The sequence below is a fragment of the Chelon labrosus genome (assembly GCF_963514085.1).
Source record: "Chelon labrosus genome assembly, chromosome: 8".
Lineage (NCBI taxonomy): Eukaryota > Metazoa > Chordata > Actinopteri > Mugiliformes > Mugilidae > Chelon > Chelon labrosus.
Window position 1 is genome coordinate 12,255,471 of NC_140358.1, and position 17,935 is coordinate 12,273,405.

Genomic DNA, 17,935 nt, shown 5'->3' on the forward strand with positions numbered 1-17,935 from the left:
AAAGTGAAGGAAGGTAAGTTAGTAAAGTAAGTACAGGTAAGTAAATCTTCTGAGATTTTTTTCTTTTTCAAATTATTATTTCCAAGTTTGATAGACACTAATATTCTGACATTTTGAAAAGTCTCAGTCTGTAGGTTATGATGCTGTTCAGTATTTTTATGTTTTTAGTATTTTGCCCTCAACAGTAAAAGTAGACAGTAGATTTAATGCTGTCTAGCAACACCCTCAAATGCCTGTATTTGACTGCATCAGTTTTAGCTAGGTGTGCCCATTAAAGTGGCTCTGTGTAAACAGATGTCGGCCTCTTCGCTAATCTCAGTGGGTACTTGTCAATGTCGAGTTCGCTTCCTGTAGATTTAGACGAAATAGGAAGCGTTACAAGTGTACAATCTTGATTTTAACGTTGTTTCTGTCATCTTTGGCTCTCTGTCCAGTGCTATGCCCCTCTCAGTGCTATGCCCCTGGTGGCCAAACGACGAAACTACAGAGTACCCTTCCCGCTGATGACCACGCTGACCAGTGGTTGACCTCATTAAGTCAGGCAGAAAACTGAAAAAAGAAAAAAGCTAAATACTGTCAGTTAATTTTACTTTGTAAAGCAAAATAAATGCATTTTTAAGAAGTACTGTTTTATTTCTTGGACGAGGGAGCGGATACATGAGGAGATTTGACAGTGGCAGAGGGTGAGTGAACTCCAACTCTTAATTAGCCAACATGGAGAGTTTCTTTGTAACAACACCACGTGTGCTGCAAAGTCTGTTAGACTAGATATGTTATACTGTTCCAGACAAGTTAAATAACAGGTGTCATGACTAGTTTACTCCTCTGTACTTGAGGCTTTGTCGGACCGACTGTTAGTTAACTATAGTTAGCTAGCTTTGAGCAGTGATGCTAACCTGCAGGTGTGCATCCACCTCAGCGACCTGAGTTTGAGGAACGACCCCAGTCAGTTTAAATCCGCTCAGAGATGAATTATTTTATCTAGAAAAAGTTATTTTGTTAAAACACACACGGACACAGCTTCGACAGAAATATAACTAGTTGTCAGGATCTGGTGACATGATAGAGATAAATATTAATATACATTTATTAATATTAATTAGAATATGGGGATGCTGTATGGCAATAATAAGTAGATTATTCATTGCTGAGATGTGCAAACCCATATGAATATGAGGGCAGAGTACATGTGATTTTTTTGGTTTCCTGGTAATTCAGAATTGACTGAAAGCAGTGGTGGGGGAAAAATCATCTGTTTTACTTACGTAAAAGTACTTAAGTAAAGTTAAATGTTGTTGTACTGATATTAGTGTGAAATTCATTTGAATGATGCATTTTACTCCTGTGTAAGTTTTGATTACTTTATACACCAATCAGGGTAAACTGGGAGGGTGTGGTAGACTGTAATCTGAAAAGTAGCTAGTAACTTATGCTGTCAGACAAATGTAGTGGAATAAAAGGTACAATATTTCTCTCTGAGTTGTGGTGAAGAGGTGCAAAGTTGCAAAAACTGAAACGCTGTAGTAAAATTCTCATATTTGTTCTTAAGTATGTAAGTAATAATAATGTTAATCTGTCCATCAAAACACAGTGCACACAGGTTTCCTTTATGAGTTTAGCTTTGTGCACAAAATACCCCTGAGACCAAGTATCACAATTTCCTATACTGGGTGCAGATCGACTGTATTTGTTTTTCTTAAGCCAAATCAATTTTAAACATTACAAATTAGTAATGTAAATACGTAATAAATACCAAGCCTTTGTTTTATAGTAAATAGGGGAAATGTGGTGCTACCAGATGCCAGGGTTTGAGGACCTCCTCCTCACCGAGCTGCAGAGACAGCAACAGTGCAGCCAGTTCTGTGACACTGTACTCAACGCAGAAGGTATAACACACAAAAAAGATAAGTTACACACTTATTAATTGTTGCTTTTGTTGCAGACTGTGTTCTATGGCTTAGCACGCTGTGTAGGAAGCATGTATGCATGAAAACAATCATTACTGACATCCCCTCTGTCCCCCAGGTGTTTCAGTGCCAGCACACAGTTGTGTTCTTTCAGCCATGAGCCCCGACATCTCCTCGGCTCTCTCCTCCACTCCGGCGCCTCGTGCAGGACAGCGCCACCTCTTGGAGTTTCATTCTCTGCGCGCCTCCACCCTGCTCCACTTGGTCAGACTTCTGTACTCTGGAGAGATGGCAGGGGAGACGGAGAGAGAAAAGCAGGAGGCTATTTCTGCTGCAGCCAAGCTGGGCATCTACGGGCTGGTGGAGGTGGAGGTAACAAAGGGGAGTTGTAGTAACAGAAACAGGGAGGGAGTCCGCCAGTACGCAGAGGTGGGTGTGCAAACGGAGGCTGAGGAAAATGAAGAGAGACATGAAAGTAGAAAGGACGTTCAGACTCTGACTGATGAGCTCACAGCTTACCCTCCTCCCCTTGATACCTCTTTGGAGATCACTGATATGGCTTCTTTCCAGAGTTTAGGACAGATGGATTCCCATTTAATTTTCCCTCAGATTGTCCCCCTCGTCTACCCTCCAGTTGAAAACCGAACCCCACATCCTTCCATCGCTCCTCCAGCCTCTATACAGGATTGCACAGCAGCAGGGAGCAGTGTTTCTGTTGTGACAGTGCCATACACATCTGTCCCATACACATCCGTCCCTTGTTTTTCCAACGAAATGACCCAGTGTGCAGTTGACCCTCAGGGGCAGTGGGCTGGTCCTCAAGGTGCAGAAAAAGAAGTCGCAGCCGATGAAGACTGGGAGGACGAGCGGATTGAGCGGTTTCAAGGCGACATCCCAGGATTCATCAGCTGCTTCCTGAACCCAGACCAAGAGGAGGGCTACCACCGTGGGAGAGCAGGGAGGAGGCAAAGAGCCAGGAAAGCCAGCACAGGTGAGAAGAGAGCCAGCAGACCACAAGAAAGAGCAAGAGGGAGGGAGCGAAGAGGGAGTGCTCAGGTGGTGCAGGAGGTGAAGCTGGGAAAGAAGCAAAAGCTGTTCCTGCACAGGTGGGGGAGGACGGCACACGTGACGGGTCAGGGCGGAGGGGCTGTCGGCAGGAGGCTGGACCTGAAGAGCAGAGAGCTTCTGAAAACAGAAAAGAGCCGTCAGAGAAGAGGGCGCGGCAAAGTGTGGGAGTTGAGCCAAAGTGCAGATAAGCAGCTGTACAGCGAAGGAAGAGGAGGAAGCTCACAGCGGGGACGGAAAAGATCAACACAGCAGCTTAAACAGGTGAGGAGGAGGAGTTATCTATCAGGCATCAACAAAGCATCACAAAAAAGAATGAAGTCGTTTGGCAGATTCACGACACAAACTTCACCAAACATTTTAAGATTAGAAGTACTCTCAGTGGCCAGTTCATTAGGTACACCTTACTAGTAGCAGATTAGACCCCACCCCCCTTTGTTTTCAGATCTGCCTTAATTCATTGTGGCATACATTCAGCAATGTGCTGGAAACATTCCCTAGAGAGTTTGGTCTATAAGGATATTTTAGCTTTACACAGTCGCTGCAGATTTGTCGGCTGCACATCCATGATGCGAATTTCCTCTTCCACCACATCCCTAAGGTGCTCTGTTGGTTTGAGATCTGGTCATTGTGGAGACCATTTGAGTACGGTGAACTCATGTTTAAGAAACCAGTTTGAGTTGATTTTAGATTTGTGGCATGGTGCGTTACCCTGCTGGAAGTGGCCACCAGATGATGGGGCCACTGTGATCATACAGGGATGGACATGGTCAGCAACGATAGGCTGTGGCATTTAAATGATACTCAGTCTGATACTAAGGGGCCCAAAGTGTGCACCACCGCCACCACTAGCCTGAACCTACCATCCGGATGTTGCAGTAGAAATTGAAACTCATCAAGCCAGGCAACGTTTTTTTCCAATCTTCATTTGTCCAATGTTGGAGAACCCTTGTGAACTGTTGGCAGGAAGTTGTACCTGGTGTCTTCTGTCACCTCAACCCAGCCTGGCCATTCTCTTCTGATCTCTGACATCAATAAGACATTTTTACCCAGAGAACTGCTGCTCACTGGATGTTTTCTCTATTTCGGACCTATTCTCTGTCAGCCCTAGAGACGGTTGTGTGTGAAAACCCCAGTAGATCAGCAGTTTCTTAAATACTCAGATCAGTCCATCTGGCATCAACAACAAATGTCACGTTCAAAGTCGCTTGAATCACCTTTCTTCCCCATTCTCATGCCCCGTTTGAACTTCAGCAGATTGTCTTGACCGTGACTGACTGGCTCATAGATATTTGCTCTAATGGGCAGTTGAACAGGTATACCTAATAAACTGGCTGGTGAGTGTATGTCATCATCTGAGAAACCGAAAGGATTTTAGGGTCTTTTATTTTAGGTTAGAAGCTAATGAACGGATTTCAAACTACTTTTCCACAGTAATGCTGCATCAGTCTCCATGGTAAACCAATGTCTTAAAACTTAAAACTTCTCCATACAATATTGATACAAAATTTACTGCAATTTTACAACCCATGGTACAAACCATACAGAAATACTGAATGGTAGAGTAGTATTACACAAGATAATTTGACATATGATGATATGAGTTGTTGTGTATTTGTGGCTTTACCCTATTGAAAGTCTCTTTAGTTGGTTAATTCATTTAATTCTAAAAGGACAATGGATAGACTAATACCCATTTAAATTCCTGCTGTATTTTGTATTAATATTAATAATTAAATATAAATATATTCATATTAATATTCTTCTTTCCTTGATTACAGGTCTCTGCCCCTGTTTGTTCTGCTCAAAAGACGAGACCTACATCAGCTACTTTATCAGCTCCCTTATCTCTCACACCTGCACAAATACGCAATGTTCAACCGTCATCTGGCTCAAGCCGGTCCCTCCATCCTTGTCCGTCTCCTAACCTCCAGTCACCTGCATCCTCCCACGTGTCTCCAGCACCGTCCCTCCTCCACACCACCTGCCTCCCTCCTCTGGATCCTCCACCCCAGCAGGACCAGCCCGAGCACATCGATCGACTTCTGGAGGAAGTCATGATGGGGCTCGACATTATTCCAAACACTGAACCCCAGTCTCAGCGTCCCCCTCCGGGAAGTAGCAGCAGCTGCACAGTTGCCTCTAATGGCAACACACTGGCCCAAAACAAACAACAGTACAATGTCGGTGACCAGACATCCACAGAGGTCGACCTTGTAGCACAGAGAGCTGCTTCTGCCAGTTCCACAAATGCTGAGGTGCCTGTTCTGCAGCAGCAGTGCGAGGGAGAGCTGGCCGACATTCTGGACCACTTCCTTCAGCTGTTTGATCAACATTTTGAAAGCTCCGGTGCCAGAGAAGAGAAAGAGATGGATGGTGAGACCTCCACGAAGACCAGCCAGCCTCACGCTGTCCTGAGCCAATACGAAAAAACCAAGATCACAGCCCCTCACGCCCCTCACCTACACAATACACAACATCAAGCCAGAGGCTCTGAAACAACTGAGCTGCAGAACGATGAAACAGAGAAGAGACGCGCACAGTCAAGCAAGGACTCTGCTCGCCGTGACGCTTCAGTTGAACATGCTGCGGAAACACGAGGAAAAGCTGTAGATAAACGAAGGAAAAAGAGAAGAGCGAAACATTATCTGTTCTCGTTAGAGAAGAGGGCGAAGACGAGGAAGCCAGCGGCTGACGCAAAGGCCAAAATCATGCACGACCGAGAAGCCCAGCAGCTACAGCAGATGCCTGTGGTGAAGCTGCAGAGGAGGGGCCTGCTGCCAGCCACAGTGACACTGGAGGGAAACGGCTGTCAGAGTGTAGAAGATAAGGTGACAGACCTTTCTAATTACTCTTCACTAATATTTCCTGTCTCGTCTGCTGTCACCGGTCGAGCACAAACATCACACAAAATGGAGCAAGTCCTCCAAACCAGTTTGAGTCAGCTTTTACACTATACATACTCACACGCCCTTCTAGTCCTGACTGAGTATTTAAGCCGTCTGTGGTTTGCTCATAGCGTGGCTGCATTCCTGCTGCCCATACTGCTTAACAGCCTCCGGCCTCAGTCGTGTCGCTCCCCACAGGGAAACACTCAGCTCACTGACTGAACAGATGTTACTCTGAGGGGGACGTTCTCAAATGGTTTGTCTGTGTGTGTATTTTTTCAGCGCCCTGCAAAAACAAAGACGGGTCCATTGTCAAAGAAATACCGCAAAAGAAACAAGCCAGCATGGCAGAGCACAAAGACGTACCCAATCAGGAGCAGGCTGAACGAATCACATCGAGTCACGGTGAGCATTAACCCTTTTGAAAGACCATGTGTGTCCTCAGATTTTACTTTGTTGGGGATGGGATAGCAGTATTGACTTTAGATATACACTGACAATCCCTTGTCCCTTGTGCAGCCCCAGCTAAATAAAGACATTTGTTCAAAGAAGAATGTTTAATAGATAACGGTACAAAACTTTACACGGACATTCAAGGTTACCAGATGATGAATCGTTATTATTTTTTGCAATTATTTAACCTTTCATGTGATATATTTTAATTGACGTTGTCCATTATGACCAAATAACCTGCAAAATGAAAGGCTCTCCCATCGGCCTCAGTTGTAATTTGTGTTTAGCAAATGTTAGCATGCTGCCGGGTGATGCTAGGATTCGGCTCAAGGCATCACTGGTTAAATACGACCTTGTGCTGGCATTAGCACCTAATTGTTGTTTTGTTTTTTTGCGGTACAGGACAACATGCCCGTTATTGGGGCACCACTTCTAGACACAGAGCCACCCTCAGCACACACACCAGACAGCCCCAAAAAGAATGGACAACAGCTGAGTTCATCTAAAAGTGTGAGTTCAGAGCCACCAGTTCAGCTGCAACCTGTGGATCCCTGCGGTACACTTGAACAAAGAGAGAAAGATCAAGAGAGACATGAAGAAGAATCAGGTGTTCGTCGACAGGAGGAGGAGGAGGAGGAAGAGGCTCTGGCAAGGAGGGGAAAAAAGAGGAGAGCCGAATCAAACGAGTATGCATACGATGACGACGCTGTTGCCAAGACATTTTGTTTTGATCAAATGCTAACGTGTGAACCGTGCTTTCCACGCTCTGAATCTGAGTTTAAACAAGCAACCGTAGAGCTAAAAGAAGTATTTGATGCAGGGAGCCTCCCTCTGACCAATGAAGAAGATCTCCGAGGAGAAAAACTAAATCAGAAAACAGTGTGGAGTGAAATCAAACTCAGGGAAACTGAGAGACGTCTGACGGAGAGCAGCACTGATGATGTAACCGACATAGAAGAGGACCGCGAAAGCTCGAAGAATCGAACACCTTCACATCCTGCAAAAGCGCTGATTGTTGCATCATCAGGAAACCCTGAAGAAGACGAGGACATAGATGTGACTGAAAGCTCCAGTCCCATCCCTGATCCCGTGAGTATCAGTTGGACGGAGTCTTCCGAGGAAGACCAGAACGTGGACATTGTTGAGGAGGACGAGTTGACTTCGTTTGAGACCTGCATTGCTGTGACGTGAAGGTGAGCTTGCCAACAGATAATGCCAGCCTGGGGGGCATTTAGGTGCAAACGTTGTTTCACCAGAAATGTTTACAAGTAGTGTCTTTTGGTTTTATTGTGTTCCCATCTTGACAATCATGTGAGGGACTTTTGTTTTACTCGGCCACATATGTTTAACAAAAAGGGGAACTTTTTGCTTTGCACAGGAAGAACAAGACATGCACCATAATGCATAAAGACACTGTAACGAGCAACAAATCAGCAGGACTGTGCAGATATTTAGTTTCGCCTCTTTGAGCTGAGAATACAGACTTTAAAGTTTTTATGCCGAGTTACTGCTCATTTATTATGCAGATATGTTTGGCAGTTGGTTTTAACTGCTAAAAACAACAGTTTAAAGTTTTAAATGCATTCAGCTTGGTTTTATTTGTTTTACAGGAGACTACAACTACACTAGTTGTAAACACGACTGGTACTGTCAGCCGCTGTTCTGCCGGAATGTTTCAGGAACGTTTATCATCTTCAGTTTATTCTCAGGTTATGTTCCGTGTGGTTCGCTTGGATATAAGATCTGATTTCTACAATAAAGATTTCTCTCTTATCTCCGTTCTGTGTCAGTTTTATGCCGACTCCTCTTCACGTGCACATCACTGAAAATTTGCAAATTATATTTCTGGAACTGAGACAAAAGACACAAATGTCCTCAGACTCATATGCAGTGACATGGTCAGTATCATTGGTCAGTTACAGCTACATACAGTATAACTGGTATAAGCTGAGTAAATGCTAATTCATACTCTTAATCTTTTAAAGACCTCTTCCACCCAAATTGTGTTTGGTCGCTCTTTATCTTCTTGGATGTTTGAGCTTCACTTTGCAGAGTTGTGTCCAGTTTGACACAAGAAGACTGCTTTCAAACTCTATAGCTTAAAGTGTCTCTGAACTCACCTAAATCCTAAATCTGAATTATACACCGGAAGAATGACTGGTCTGTGAGGTAACTTGGACTGCTTTTTGTATTTTTAACTGAGGGAGTAGGCGTAGATGGAATTTTAAGAATTTTCAACCCAGTGATTAACTTTTTTACGGCGCAGTCTTCAGATCTATATCTACATACTGTTATATTTTATACTGCCAGTCTTACTAATACTTACTAATACTGTGTAACTGAAAGCAGTCAAAATGATATATCAGTCATCACTATTGACATACAGAACATGATGAAGAAAAGGGGTTTGGGTTAATTTAGTAATAATGTCATTACTTAGTCTGCCCAGCAGAGGGCACTGTGAACCCATTGTTTACAATACTCAGCACATGTAGATCATTCCTCACAGCTCAGTGGAGGAAGCACCTTGCCTCATAGTAGATAATAAGTTTGTCAAATACAGTGCTGGAAAGTTAAATAATAATAAACAATTTCAATATAATTATAACACAATTATATCTGCTGTGTTAGCAACTGCTAATATACTGATTTCATTTTTTTAAATCTCCAAAATCTGTCATCTAGTTATTATGATCGTGTTGTTGTTATATTTTCTGAATTATCCTATATTTACTTGTGCTGTGCAGCAAAAAAAAAAAAAAAAAAACATTAGGACTATCACACTAATATTCTTAGCAACTCTGTAGCAGTCAGTACAAAGGATGCAGCTAGTCTCACTATCATTTTGTATTATTGTGTATTTGCAGCACATTCATTAACGGCTTCTTAATTTGCTTGCATTTATTTTACATGCTGCATTTTTCCAGACTGGTGAAGATGCTTCATTATTCGCAGCACTAGTTACTGCTACAAAACTATAAGTCTTTGTGAATAGCTGACTGTCCTGTCTTCTCCTCATTAGTCATCATGTTCCTTAATGCTGTCAAATACAGCCCATTAGATTAGTTTGGCAGGTAGACATTTAAATGCAGGACCGCTTCAAACCCAGTCCTGCAGTGAACTTTTTATGTTTGAAAACTATTTTTAACACATGTCCACTTTACTAAATGTAAACAATCAGTGTAGAGACTGTCGGACGGGAGACCAGACTTTAGGGATGGCTTTTAAGCCTGAACGCAGTATGTGTTTCAGTGGAAAGTGAAAGGAGGGGAGGGACAGCTATATATTCATGTATTTGTGCTTTTCAAACTCCATCCACGCTCACAATGAACATACATACAAACTTAAAAATAAAAAGCAATACATGAAGTGAAAATGAGTTTATTCGATATCAACCTGTGGACCAGCCTCCTACACACAACAACAAAACACATCTGAGCTGCACCACACAGAGGTTTTCCTGAACATGGCGCCATGTTGGAGCTTCACCTCCCCTCTGTTTGACTCCCTCTGCTCAGGTGAGAGCACAGTGTAGATGCGTGTTTGTGTGTGAGTGCGCAGGGACCTCTTGACCAAATTAAAAGACACGTGCGAGTGTCAGTTATGTCAATGTGTGTGTGTGTGTGTGTGTGTGTGTGTGTGTGTGTGTGTGTGTGTGTGTGTGTGTGTAGGGTGAGTTTCCCTGTGCTTTAACAGTGCGATATTGTCTCTTATCACACTCTGGCAGCGGCTGTTAATCAGTAGTGGTGTTGTCAGGTCGGGGCGGCTGTTGCGGCTAAAGTCAGGAGGAAGGAAAGGATTGAAGAGAGCAAGAAAGAAAGGGAGGAGGGGGTTGTGGGTAAAGGGAGCGGGGGTCGAGAGAGGGAGCTGCTGTCCGTGGGCCGTGGCCTCAGTCTCAGCCTGTCCTCCTCCTCTCAGTGCTGGATGCGCCTGATGGACTGGATCTGGGGGGTCTGACAGTGGGAGCCCCAGTTCCTCCAGTGCTGGTAGTCTCCACTGTGTCTCTCACACTCCATGATGTACTGCTGGCCCCTGTAGCCAGGGTACTGGTAGCACACGAAGCTGTGGGACGGACAGAGAGGGCGGGAACAGTTAGCGGGACTATTTTGGGCGCTGCATGAGCTGCTTTAGCAAGTTTGGAATTTAGTAAGAGCTTAGAGCTTCCAGCTGGTATGTCTATTAATGCATGTTGACGAGGGATCACAGTGATTCACAGTGTTGCAGACAAGCTGTGTAGACAGACATAGGTGATGTTTAATGGTCCCAACAAGTAGATAGGACAGAATAAGAAGATCTGGAGACAGCTGACAGATTTAAAGGAGCAATAAGCATCCCACTGAGCTACTTAGAGAAATTCATAGCAACTTACGCGCCACACTGCACATGCATGGAGCCAACCTCAGGCATCATCCATCCCATGCCCTGAAGAGAGGGGTAGTCGTCACAGAGCTCCACGCTGCGGCCCATGAAGTTCTCCCTCTCAAAAATGATCATGCGACTGCTCTGGTGGGACTGAGCGGGGGACGGAGAGAAACACGTTTACTGCTTGTTTTTGACGTCTGAGCTGGCGCTTCGCTCCTGAGCTGGAGCAGAGCACGAGGTACTCACGGCGCAGTAGATGGGGCGCAGGGACATGAGGCGCTCCACGTGGTAGGAGATGTTACCACTGTAAGCGTCCCAGTGGGGGTACTCTCCTCTCTCCAGGATGAACTGCTGGCCCTGGAAGTCATGGTGCTCGAAACCCACCCAGCTTCACAGAGAGACACAGAGAGAGAGACCTGTTTGCACAATGCTACCTTTACTCTGGAGGTTATAGCTGTGACTTTCTAACTTCCAGTGCTCCATTTGGTAAATCTTAAGACATCACTTTACAAAATCCTCCGGGACTTTTCATAACATCAACTGATGACGGGTCTTATTTTTCTCTTGCTATTACTAGAGATAAAGTCTGAGACACTCACGCTCCACTCTCCACCCTGATGGAGCGAATGTTGTCCAGGCCGCACTCCTGGATGTTGCAGCACTCAGAGGTGAACTCCAGGCACTTTCCCTGGAAATGCTCCTGCTCGAAGACAGTCACCTGAGGAGGTGGTGGAACAAGAGATTGAGAGGAGAGGAGTCACCAACAAAGAAGAAAGGAGTTTACAGGCGGTAAGACTGTTTACCCTTGTTCATGTCAAGCAGAAGTACCTTATATCTACCAAATGAACCTTTTGAGTCCAATGAATATGAGCGTGTGTTTACCTTGAAGAAAGGAGCCATGCCCATTCCTGAGTTGACCAGCGGCTGCATCATTGGAGACCTTGTAGTTCTGTACATCTTTACTCCTGAACAAATATTGGCAGAGGAGAGGACATAAAGGGCAAGAAGATGTGGCAGAGAAAATGTCCTTTTCAATAATTCAGATTTAAACAATTTAAAACTCGACCTGTGTTTGATCTCTATTAACAGGAGCAACACACATCTTTGTGAATCCCTTCTGCTATCCAGCTACAGTTCTTCTCATAAGACTCTTAAACATCTAGAGGGGCCCCAAAACAGTTCATTAACTTAACAACGTGTTGTAAAGGTGTCAGAAAGTGCTTTTGGATTTCTGTTTCTGTGTGAAAGCACCTGGAGTGCGCCTGTCTGTGTGACCCTGAGCTGAGTTGAAAGCAGAGATGCAGCCTTACCTAGATTGGCACTTTTTGGAAGAGCTCGGGAGTGGTACGCGCCTACCGCCTGCCTCGCGTAGAGCTTTGAGAGAATCTGGCGCTTCAGTTTTATACCGACGGTCTAGGGGCGCGCCTACTGTTGCGCGTCCTCGGCTCCGGCTCGCGCCGTGCAACCTGTCCGTTTGGCGCAGCAGCAAGAGCAGAAGCGAGGCGCGCTCTCAGCCTCGCAGCGTGGTCGCTGGATGCTGTTGTCCAGCTCCAGCGGCTAGCTAGCTCAGCAGATCCCATAGAGCTGCCGAGGCTCGGAAACAAAGGCGCTCCGGTATGTTCGGACCCCGGTCAGCAGTACGGCGCGTGCCCCGGCACAAAGGCCCGGATCGGGGTGGAGAATGTAGGGATTAAGGGCGCAGCAGAGAGGCGCACAGAAGGAGACCACTGGAAGAACGAATGTATAGAAATGTCATAGGGACAGGGACAGACGTTTTATTTAGCTCCTGTTCACATCTCATTGTTATAAGACGCTGTTGCGCGCGCACCTTCAAGGCTGCAGGTGCACCCGTGCAGGTGTGATATTTAGCTAAATCAATAATGATGGAGTCCTTATGATCATTAAACATTGATGCACAGAAACACAATGCAGTCACATCACATTTCTCAATCTACCAGAAAAAACGTCAGATTAAACAAACACGTCTTTTAAATCAAGGCTCTTCTGTCTGTGGCTTCATATCTGGACAACTGTGACATGTAAAAGTTTGGAGATCCTTACATGCATTAATCTATCAGGCATGAATGAAGCTTGCTGACAAGGATCAGTGTAAAAATTATACTTATCAACTATACATCTGACTGCCAGATGATGCTTTACAGTCACAGCACTTGCATGGGCTACATAGTTATAAAACACACTGTTCTGTGTGAATTTAATAAAGTGTTTATATTCAGAATAACTGAACAGTTAACATCACTGATAACAGTTACATCACTGATGATGTGTCCAGGTTGGCATTGAACCAACTGAATGGAAACAGAGACAAGAGAGTAAAAAAATATGAAATTTAAAACCTAAATCACTACTTTACATTCTGTTCCCCAGCTTCTGCCGGTTGCCCTCTATCTTCCGCCCATCCCCTCCGTCCGTCCCTCTCTGATGATGAGGGGCTTCTTTTGTCTCTCGTCTCTGACCTCAGCAGGTTTGTTTCTCTCCCCGTAATCCCTCTCCTGTGGGCGCCAGCGTATAAAAGCGAGGGGCGCACTCCGAGCCGCACACACTCTGAGTGAGGCTCGGCGCAGGCATCGCACACACAGACAGGTAAGGTGCACACACATACTGTATACATGTGGGGGTACAGCACTGCAGGAAGAAGCATAGAGCAGAGTAAAATCTACAAGTTGTTCTGAATACTTCACATTATTGAACCTTCCCTCTGTCTCTGATTGTTTAATGTCCTCAATGACAAGTTAATTTGTCACATGAACATATCCTCATTCGCTGTTTGCCCCTCTCTTTCTGCTCAGTAATCATGTCCAGTGGAGATAAGTCCAAGACTTCTTCCCAGACTGATGGGAAGGCTGCTCAGGGCAAGAAGTCTGAGATGGGAATGATGTCCTACAAGGTGGGTGGCTCTCCCTTAGGACTCAGATTCACATCATATGATCCTGTTGCTGTACTGACTCTTCCGTGTGCATTTGCTCCCACCAGATGTACGTGTTCGACCAGGAGAACTTCCAGGGTCGCATGATCGAGATCAGCAACGAGTGCATGAATGTGTGTGAGATGGGCATGGACCGCGTGCGTTCCCTGCGCGTTGAGTGTGGACCGTAAGTCTCAGCAGAAATATCTGTGCATTTTCACATGTAAACTCTTGGCATGGATGCTTCATTAGACCGTCTCATCTGCAGCTTCGTGGGCTTTGAGCAGATGAACTTCTGTGGTGAGATGTACATCCTGGAGAAGGGAGAGTACCCTCGCTGGGACTCCTGGAGCAACTGCCAGAGGAACGACTACCTGCTGTCCTTCAGGCCCGTCAGAATGGTAAAAACACCTGAAACCATTTATTTCACTCCTCTCTCTCTCTGTAGTTTTCTCTCCTATTTTGCTTGAAGCTCTTGTACGACAAGTGTTTCTCACCTTTTTCTCTCTTCCAGGACCCTGAGAAGCACAAGATCTGCCTGTATGAGGTGGGAGAGTTCAAGGGACGCAAGATGGAGATCATGGACGACGACGTTCCCAGCATGTTCTCCTACGGCTTCACCGACAGAGTGGGCAGCATCATGGTCAGCTGTGGAACGTGAGTGCCAAACATTAGAGCAGCTCTTACCCTGAGGAAGAAGCCAAGGAGGAGATTCAAAAGTTTCTTCTTTCTTGTTTTCCAGCTGGGTGGGATACCAGTTCCCTGGATACCGTGGCAGCCAGTACCTGCTGGAGAAGGGTGAATACAGGCACTTCAACGAGTATGGTGCCCGCCATCCTCAGTTCCAGTCTGTGAGGCGTATCCGTGACATGCAGTGGCACCAAATGGGCTGCTACACCATGGCCAGCAAGTGAGGCTCAGGGAAGGAGAGAAAGAGAAAGAGTGGAAGTGAGGGAGAGGGGCGGAGGAAGAGGGAGAGGGGGAGAGATGTCTGAGGCCTTTACCTCAGTACCTTAAAAAAAGGTCTATGATCTGATGCAGTGAGAGGAAGGGTGAGGATGTATATCAGCCCCCTAATCGGAGACAACACCTCAGTGGAAGTACCAACTGGACCACAAATACCACCCTCCATTCCTCTCTGTCTTTACTTTTCTCTTTCTCCCCTATGGGCTGAGCTTTGCTTTCCCCCTTTTCTCCCTTTTTTTTAAGTCTCTCACTTCACTCCCCTCCACATCCCCCTGACACCAAAGAGGAACCACCATGCCTCTTGCTGTTTTACACACACGATTCTCGGCTCCGGGTATGATGCACCATGGGAAACTGAGTTCCTAGAGCCCCTTGCCCCTGTCTCTTGCCCCTGTGCATTGCACACCCTCTCTGCTGTACAGAATACTGGCCAAGTTTTCAATAAAAAGGAAAATCTTGATTTCAAAGATGCTGTCTCTGTTACTTATTACGAAAATACCACCTGAATCAAAATGTTCATCAACGAAACAGACAAATAAAATAACAAAAGAGGTTGAAAAAATGTGACTTGATTAAATCGCGGCTGTCTTTTGCACATATCATGTCATGCTTGACTTTAAGCTTTCAGGATATATTGTGCAGCAGTGTGTTACTAGGTGTGTTCATAGATATTTTGTGAGAATATTGATGTTGTAAGTAAAGCAAATCAACAGCATCACAGCCATGCTGACTGGGGTTTGTATAACGTTTTTCAGGGTCAGCTAGCATACATGAAAACACCCAGCTACACAGCGGTTTTGCAAAAAAAAAAAAAATCTCTAGTGTATAGAAGAAGAGAGCAAATCAGTCAGCCGATCATTTAAATCTGTCATTCTGATCATGTGACATGTTTCTGGATGACAACAGAACCTCGTTTCTGTTTTAATAAATAAAAGCTCCATTCACTTATAAAGACACATTACAGTAACAAACTCTATCAACTTTAAGAAAAAAAGTGAAATTAACCTGTGAGTGGTAAACAACATACCTAACATAAAAAAGACGTGTTTGATTCAGTTCCTCTCTCTCTGAGAAGGGGCTAGACTTTAGGCACTAAAGTTCTTTAAAGAGGAGCTTGTAGGATGTGATAAATGAGGTGGAGAAAGAGTCTCACGTTGACAACGCAACGGCGTGTCGTTTTATTCATCCTAACTATATTAATTCCAAACCAACAAAGCGTTGCCCATAACAACAACAAACCAGCAGCGTGTTCTTAAAGAGACAGCGTCCCTAAAACACGGAACGAGGTGAATTGTGTCCATAGTGTCCACTACATACGTCCCCCCAGAATTCACCAGAACAGAGAAACAACAAAGGTCAATGAGTAGGTGGGCGAATGATCCGCCCGCTACGGCTCCTTCGCACCGGAATGTGGGTTGAGGCACCCAGGCGTGGTGTTCCGGAGGCCTTGTGATTGGAGGGAGGGAGGTGGGGTCGGGACTTGGGCCGAGCCGGAGGGCGCCCCCGTAGTGGAGGCTGGGCGAGCCTCACCGGCCTGTCCAAATCCAGATGAGCCGGCTTGAGGCGGTCCACAGAAATGTGCTCCGCCTTACCACCCATGTCCACCGCAAAATGTTTTTCCCCCGTCTCCAAAACGCGGAACGGCCCGTCGTAGGGAGGCTGCAGCGGTCCCCGGTGTGCGTCCTGACGGATGAAAACGTAGTCCGCTGACTGCAGACGGGAGGGAGTGTAGGATTGCGGGAGGCCGTGGCGCGAAGTGGGTACAGGCGCAAAAAGTCTAGCCGTATCATGGAGCACAGTTCGCTGATGGGCAGCGGACCAGGGAACTGTGGTGTCGGCAATGAAATCCCCTGGAACCCGCAGTGGCTGGCCGTACACTAGCTCTGCTGATGAGGACTGGAGGTCCTCCTTAGGGGCAGTCCTAAGGCCCAGCATCACCCAAGGGAGCCTGTCCACCCAGCCACTGTCCTTGAGGCTGGCCCGAAGGGAGGCCTTCATAGCACGATGAAAGCGCTCACACAGTCCATTAGCCTGGGGGTGATATGCGGTGGTGCGGTGGAGCTTTACACCCAAGTTGTTCGCAACGGCGTTCCAGAGCTCCGAGGTGAACTGTGAGCCTCGGTCAGAAGAAAGGTCAGATGGGGTGCCAAACCGGGCGACCCAGGACCCGACGAACGCCCGAGCCACCTCAGCAGTAGTCGTTGCTGTCAGTGGGACCGCCTCCGGCCATCGAGTGGTCCTATCCACCATGGTGAGGAGGTAAGTGAAACCGAGAGAAGAGGGAAGGGGGCCCACCAGGTCCACGTTGACATGATCGAATCTCCGCTCTGGCACAGGGAAATGTGCCAGGGGTGCTTTGGTGTGGCGATGAATTTTGGAACGCTGACACTCCACACAAGAGTCTGCCCAGTCCCGCACATCTTTCTTGAGCCCATGCCAGACAAACTTAGCTGCCACCAACCTTTGAGATGGCTTCCGACCTGGGTGAGAAAGACCATGAACAGCCTCAAAAACCCGTCGTTTCCATGCCGTGGGAACGATGGGCCGCGGCTGTCCGGTGGAGACGTCGCAAAGCAGCATGGCGCCACCGTCACCAAAAGCAACCTCCCTTAACTGCAGTCCAGTGGCAGCAGTCCTGAGTGACTGTACCTCCGGGTCAGTGGACTGATCAGCTGCCATGTGGGTGTAGTCAAGCCCAAGGTGGGCGGCCCCCACGATGGCGCGAGAGAGGCAGTCCGCGACGAGGTTGGCTTTCCCTGCGACGTGCTGTATGTCCGTGGTAAACTCAGAGATGTAAGAGAGATGTCGCTGTTGGCGGGCAGACCATGGCTCAGACACCTTAGCCATGGCAAACGTTAGAGGCTTGTGATCGACGAAAGCTGTGAACTGTCGGCCCTCCAGCAGCGAACGGAAGTGTCGAATGGCAAGGTAAAGTGCCAGCAACTCACGGTCAAAGGTGCTGTATTTACATTCACTGGGGCGTAGCTGGCGGCTAAAGAAAGCAAGCGGTTGCCAGGCACCGTCCACCCACTGCTCGTGCACAGCGCCAACCGCAAAGTCCGAAGCGTCTGTGGTGATGGCAATTGGCGAGTCAGGTGATGGGTGTGCCAGCATCGTGGCTTTGGCCAAAGCAGACTTAGCGTCTGTGAATGCCGCTTCTCTCTCCGAGGACCAATCCACTATGTGTTTAGCCGCTTTCCCCTTCAAGGCCCCGTGCAGGGGGCGCATGAGAGCAGCAGCTGTGGGAATGAATCGGTGGTAGAAGTTCACCATTCCCAGGAACTCCTGCAGGGACCTTACTGTGACCGGCCGTGGGAAATCCAAGACAGCCTCAACCTTAGACGGGAGTGGCATGGCCCCGTCCTTGG

General features: G+C 46.6%; 3 protein-coding genes across 3 annotated transcripts; 2 read left to right on the forward strand and 1 right to left on the reverse strand.

The window, feature by feature from the left end:
• Positions 1–654: 654 nt before the first annotated feature.
• On the forward strand, positions 655–8,091 carry LOC311491694 (uncharacterized protein). The gene is made up of 7 exons (XM_084549693.1): positions 655–683; positions 1,772–1,886; positions 2,026–3,236; positions 4,754–5,803; positions 6,143–6,265; positions 6,716–7,506; positions 7,924–8,091. Exons 2-6 carry the CDS (start codon positions 1,784–1,786, stop codon positions 7,502–7,504), a joined length of 3,276 nt encoding a protein of 1,091 aa, XP_084405819.1. The 5' UTR covers positions 655–683; positions 1,772–1,783; the 3' UTR covers positions 7,505–7,506; positions 7,924–8,091.
• Positions 8,092–10,227: 2,136 nt separating this feature from the next.
• On the reverse strand, positions 10,228–11,956 carry cryba1l1 (crystallin, beta A1, like 1; the record flags this gene model as incomplete). Its single annotated transcript, XM_084550583.1, has 5 exons — positions 11,558–11,956; positions 11,275–11,393; positions 10,922–11,063; positions 10,683–10,825; positions 10,228–10,375 (listed from the first exon to the last, which is right to left on the reverse strand). Exons 1-5 carry the CDS (start codon positions 11,630–11,632, stop codon positions 10,228–10,230), a joined length of 627 nt encoding a protein of 208 aa, XP_084406709.1. The 5' UTR covers positions 11,633–11,956.
• Positions 11,957–13,134: 1,178 nt separating this feature from the next.
• Positions 13,135–15,218, forward strand: crybb1l1 (crystallin, beta B1, like 1). Its single transcript, XM_084549439.1, has 5 exons — positions 13,135–13,583; positions 13,670–13,788; positions 13,870–14,002; positions 14,116–14,258; positions 14,344–15,218. The coding sequence occupies exons 1-5, from the start codon at positions 13,491–13,493 to the stop codon at positions 14,513–14,515; spliced, it is 660 nt and encodes a 219-aa protein (XP_084405565.1). The 5' UTR covers positions 13,135–13,490; the 3' UTR covers positions 14,516–15,218.
• The last annotated feature ends 2,717 nt before the right edge of the window (positions 15,219–17,935 follow it).

Excerpts from the sequence above, each read along its gene's own strand:
- LOC311491694 (XM_084549693.1), top strand. The coding sequence starts at position 1,784 with ATGTGGTGCTACCAGATGCCAGGGTTTGAGGACCTCCTCCTCACCGAG. Across the intron at positions 1,887-2,025 it reads CACTGTACTCAACGCAGAAG|GTGTTTCAGTGCCAGCACAC; the intron begins GTATAACACACA and ends TCTGTCCCCCAG. Across the intron at positions 5,804-6,142 it reads GTCAGAGTGTAGAAGATAAG|CGCCCTGCAAAAACAAAGAC; the intron begins GTGACAGACCTT and ends GTATTTTTTCAG.
- crybb1l1 (XM_084549439.1), top strand. The coding sequence starts at position 13,491 with ATGTCCAGTGGAGATAAGTCCAAGACTTCTTCCCAGACTGATGGGAAG. Across the intron at positions 13,584-13,669 it reads TGGGAATGATGTCCTACAAG|ATGTACGTGTTCGACCAGGA; the intron begins GTGGGTGGCTCT and ends TGCTCCCACCAG. Across the intron at positions 13,789-13,869 it reads CTGCGCGTTGAGTGTGGACC|CTTCGTGGGCTTTGAGCAGA; the intron begins GTAAGTCTCAGC and ends TCTCATCTGCAG.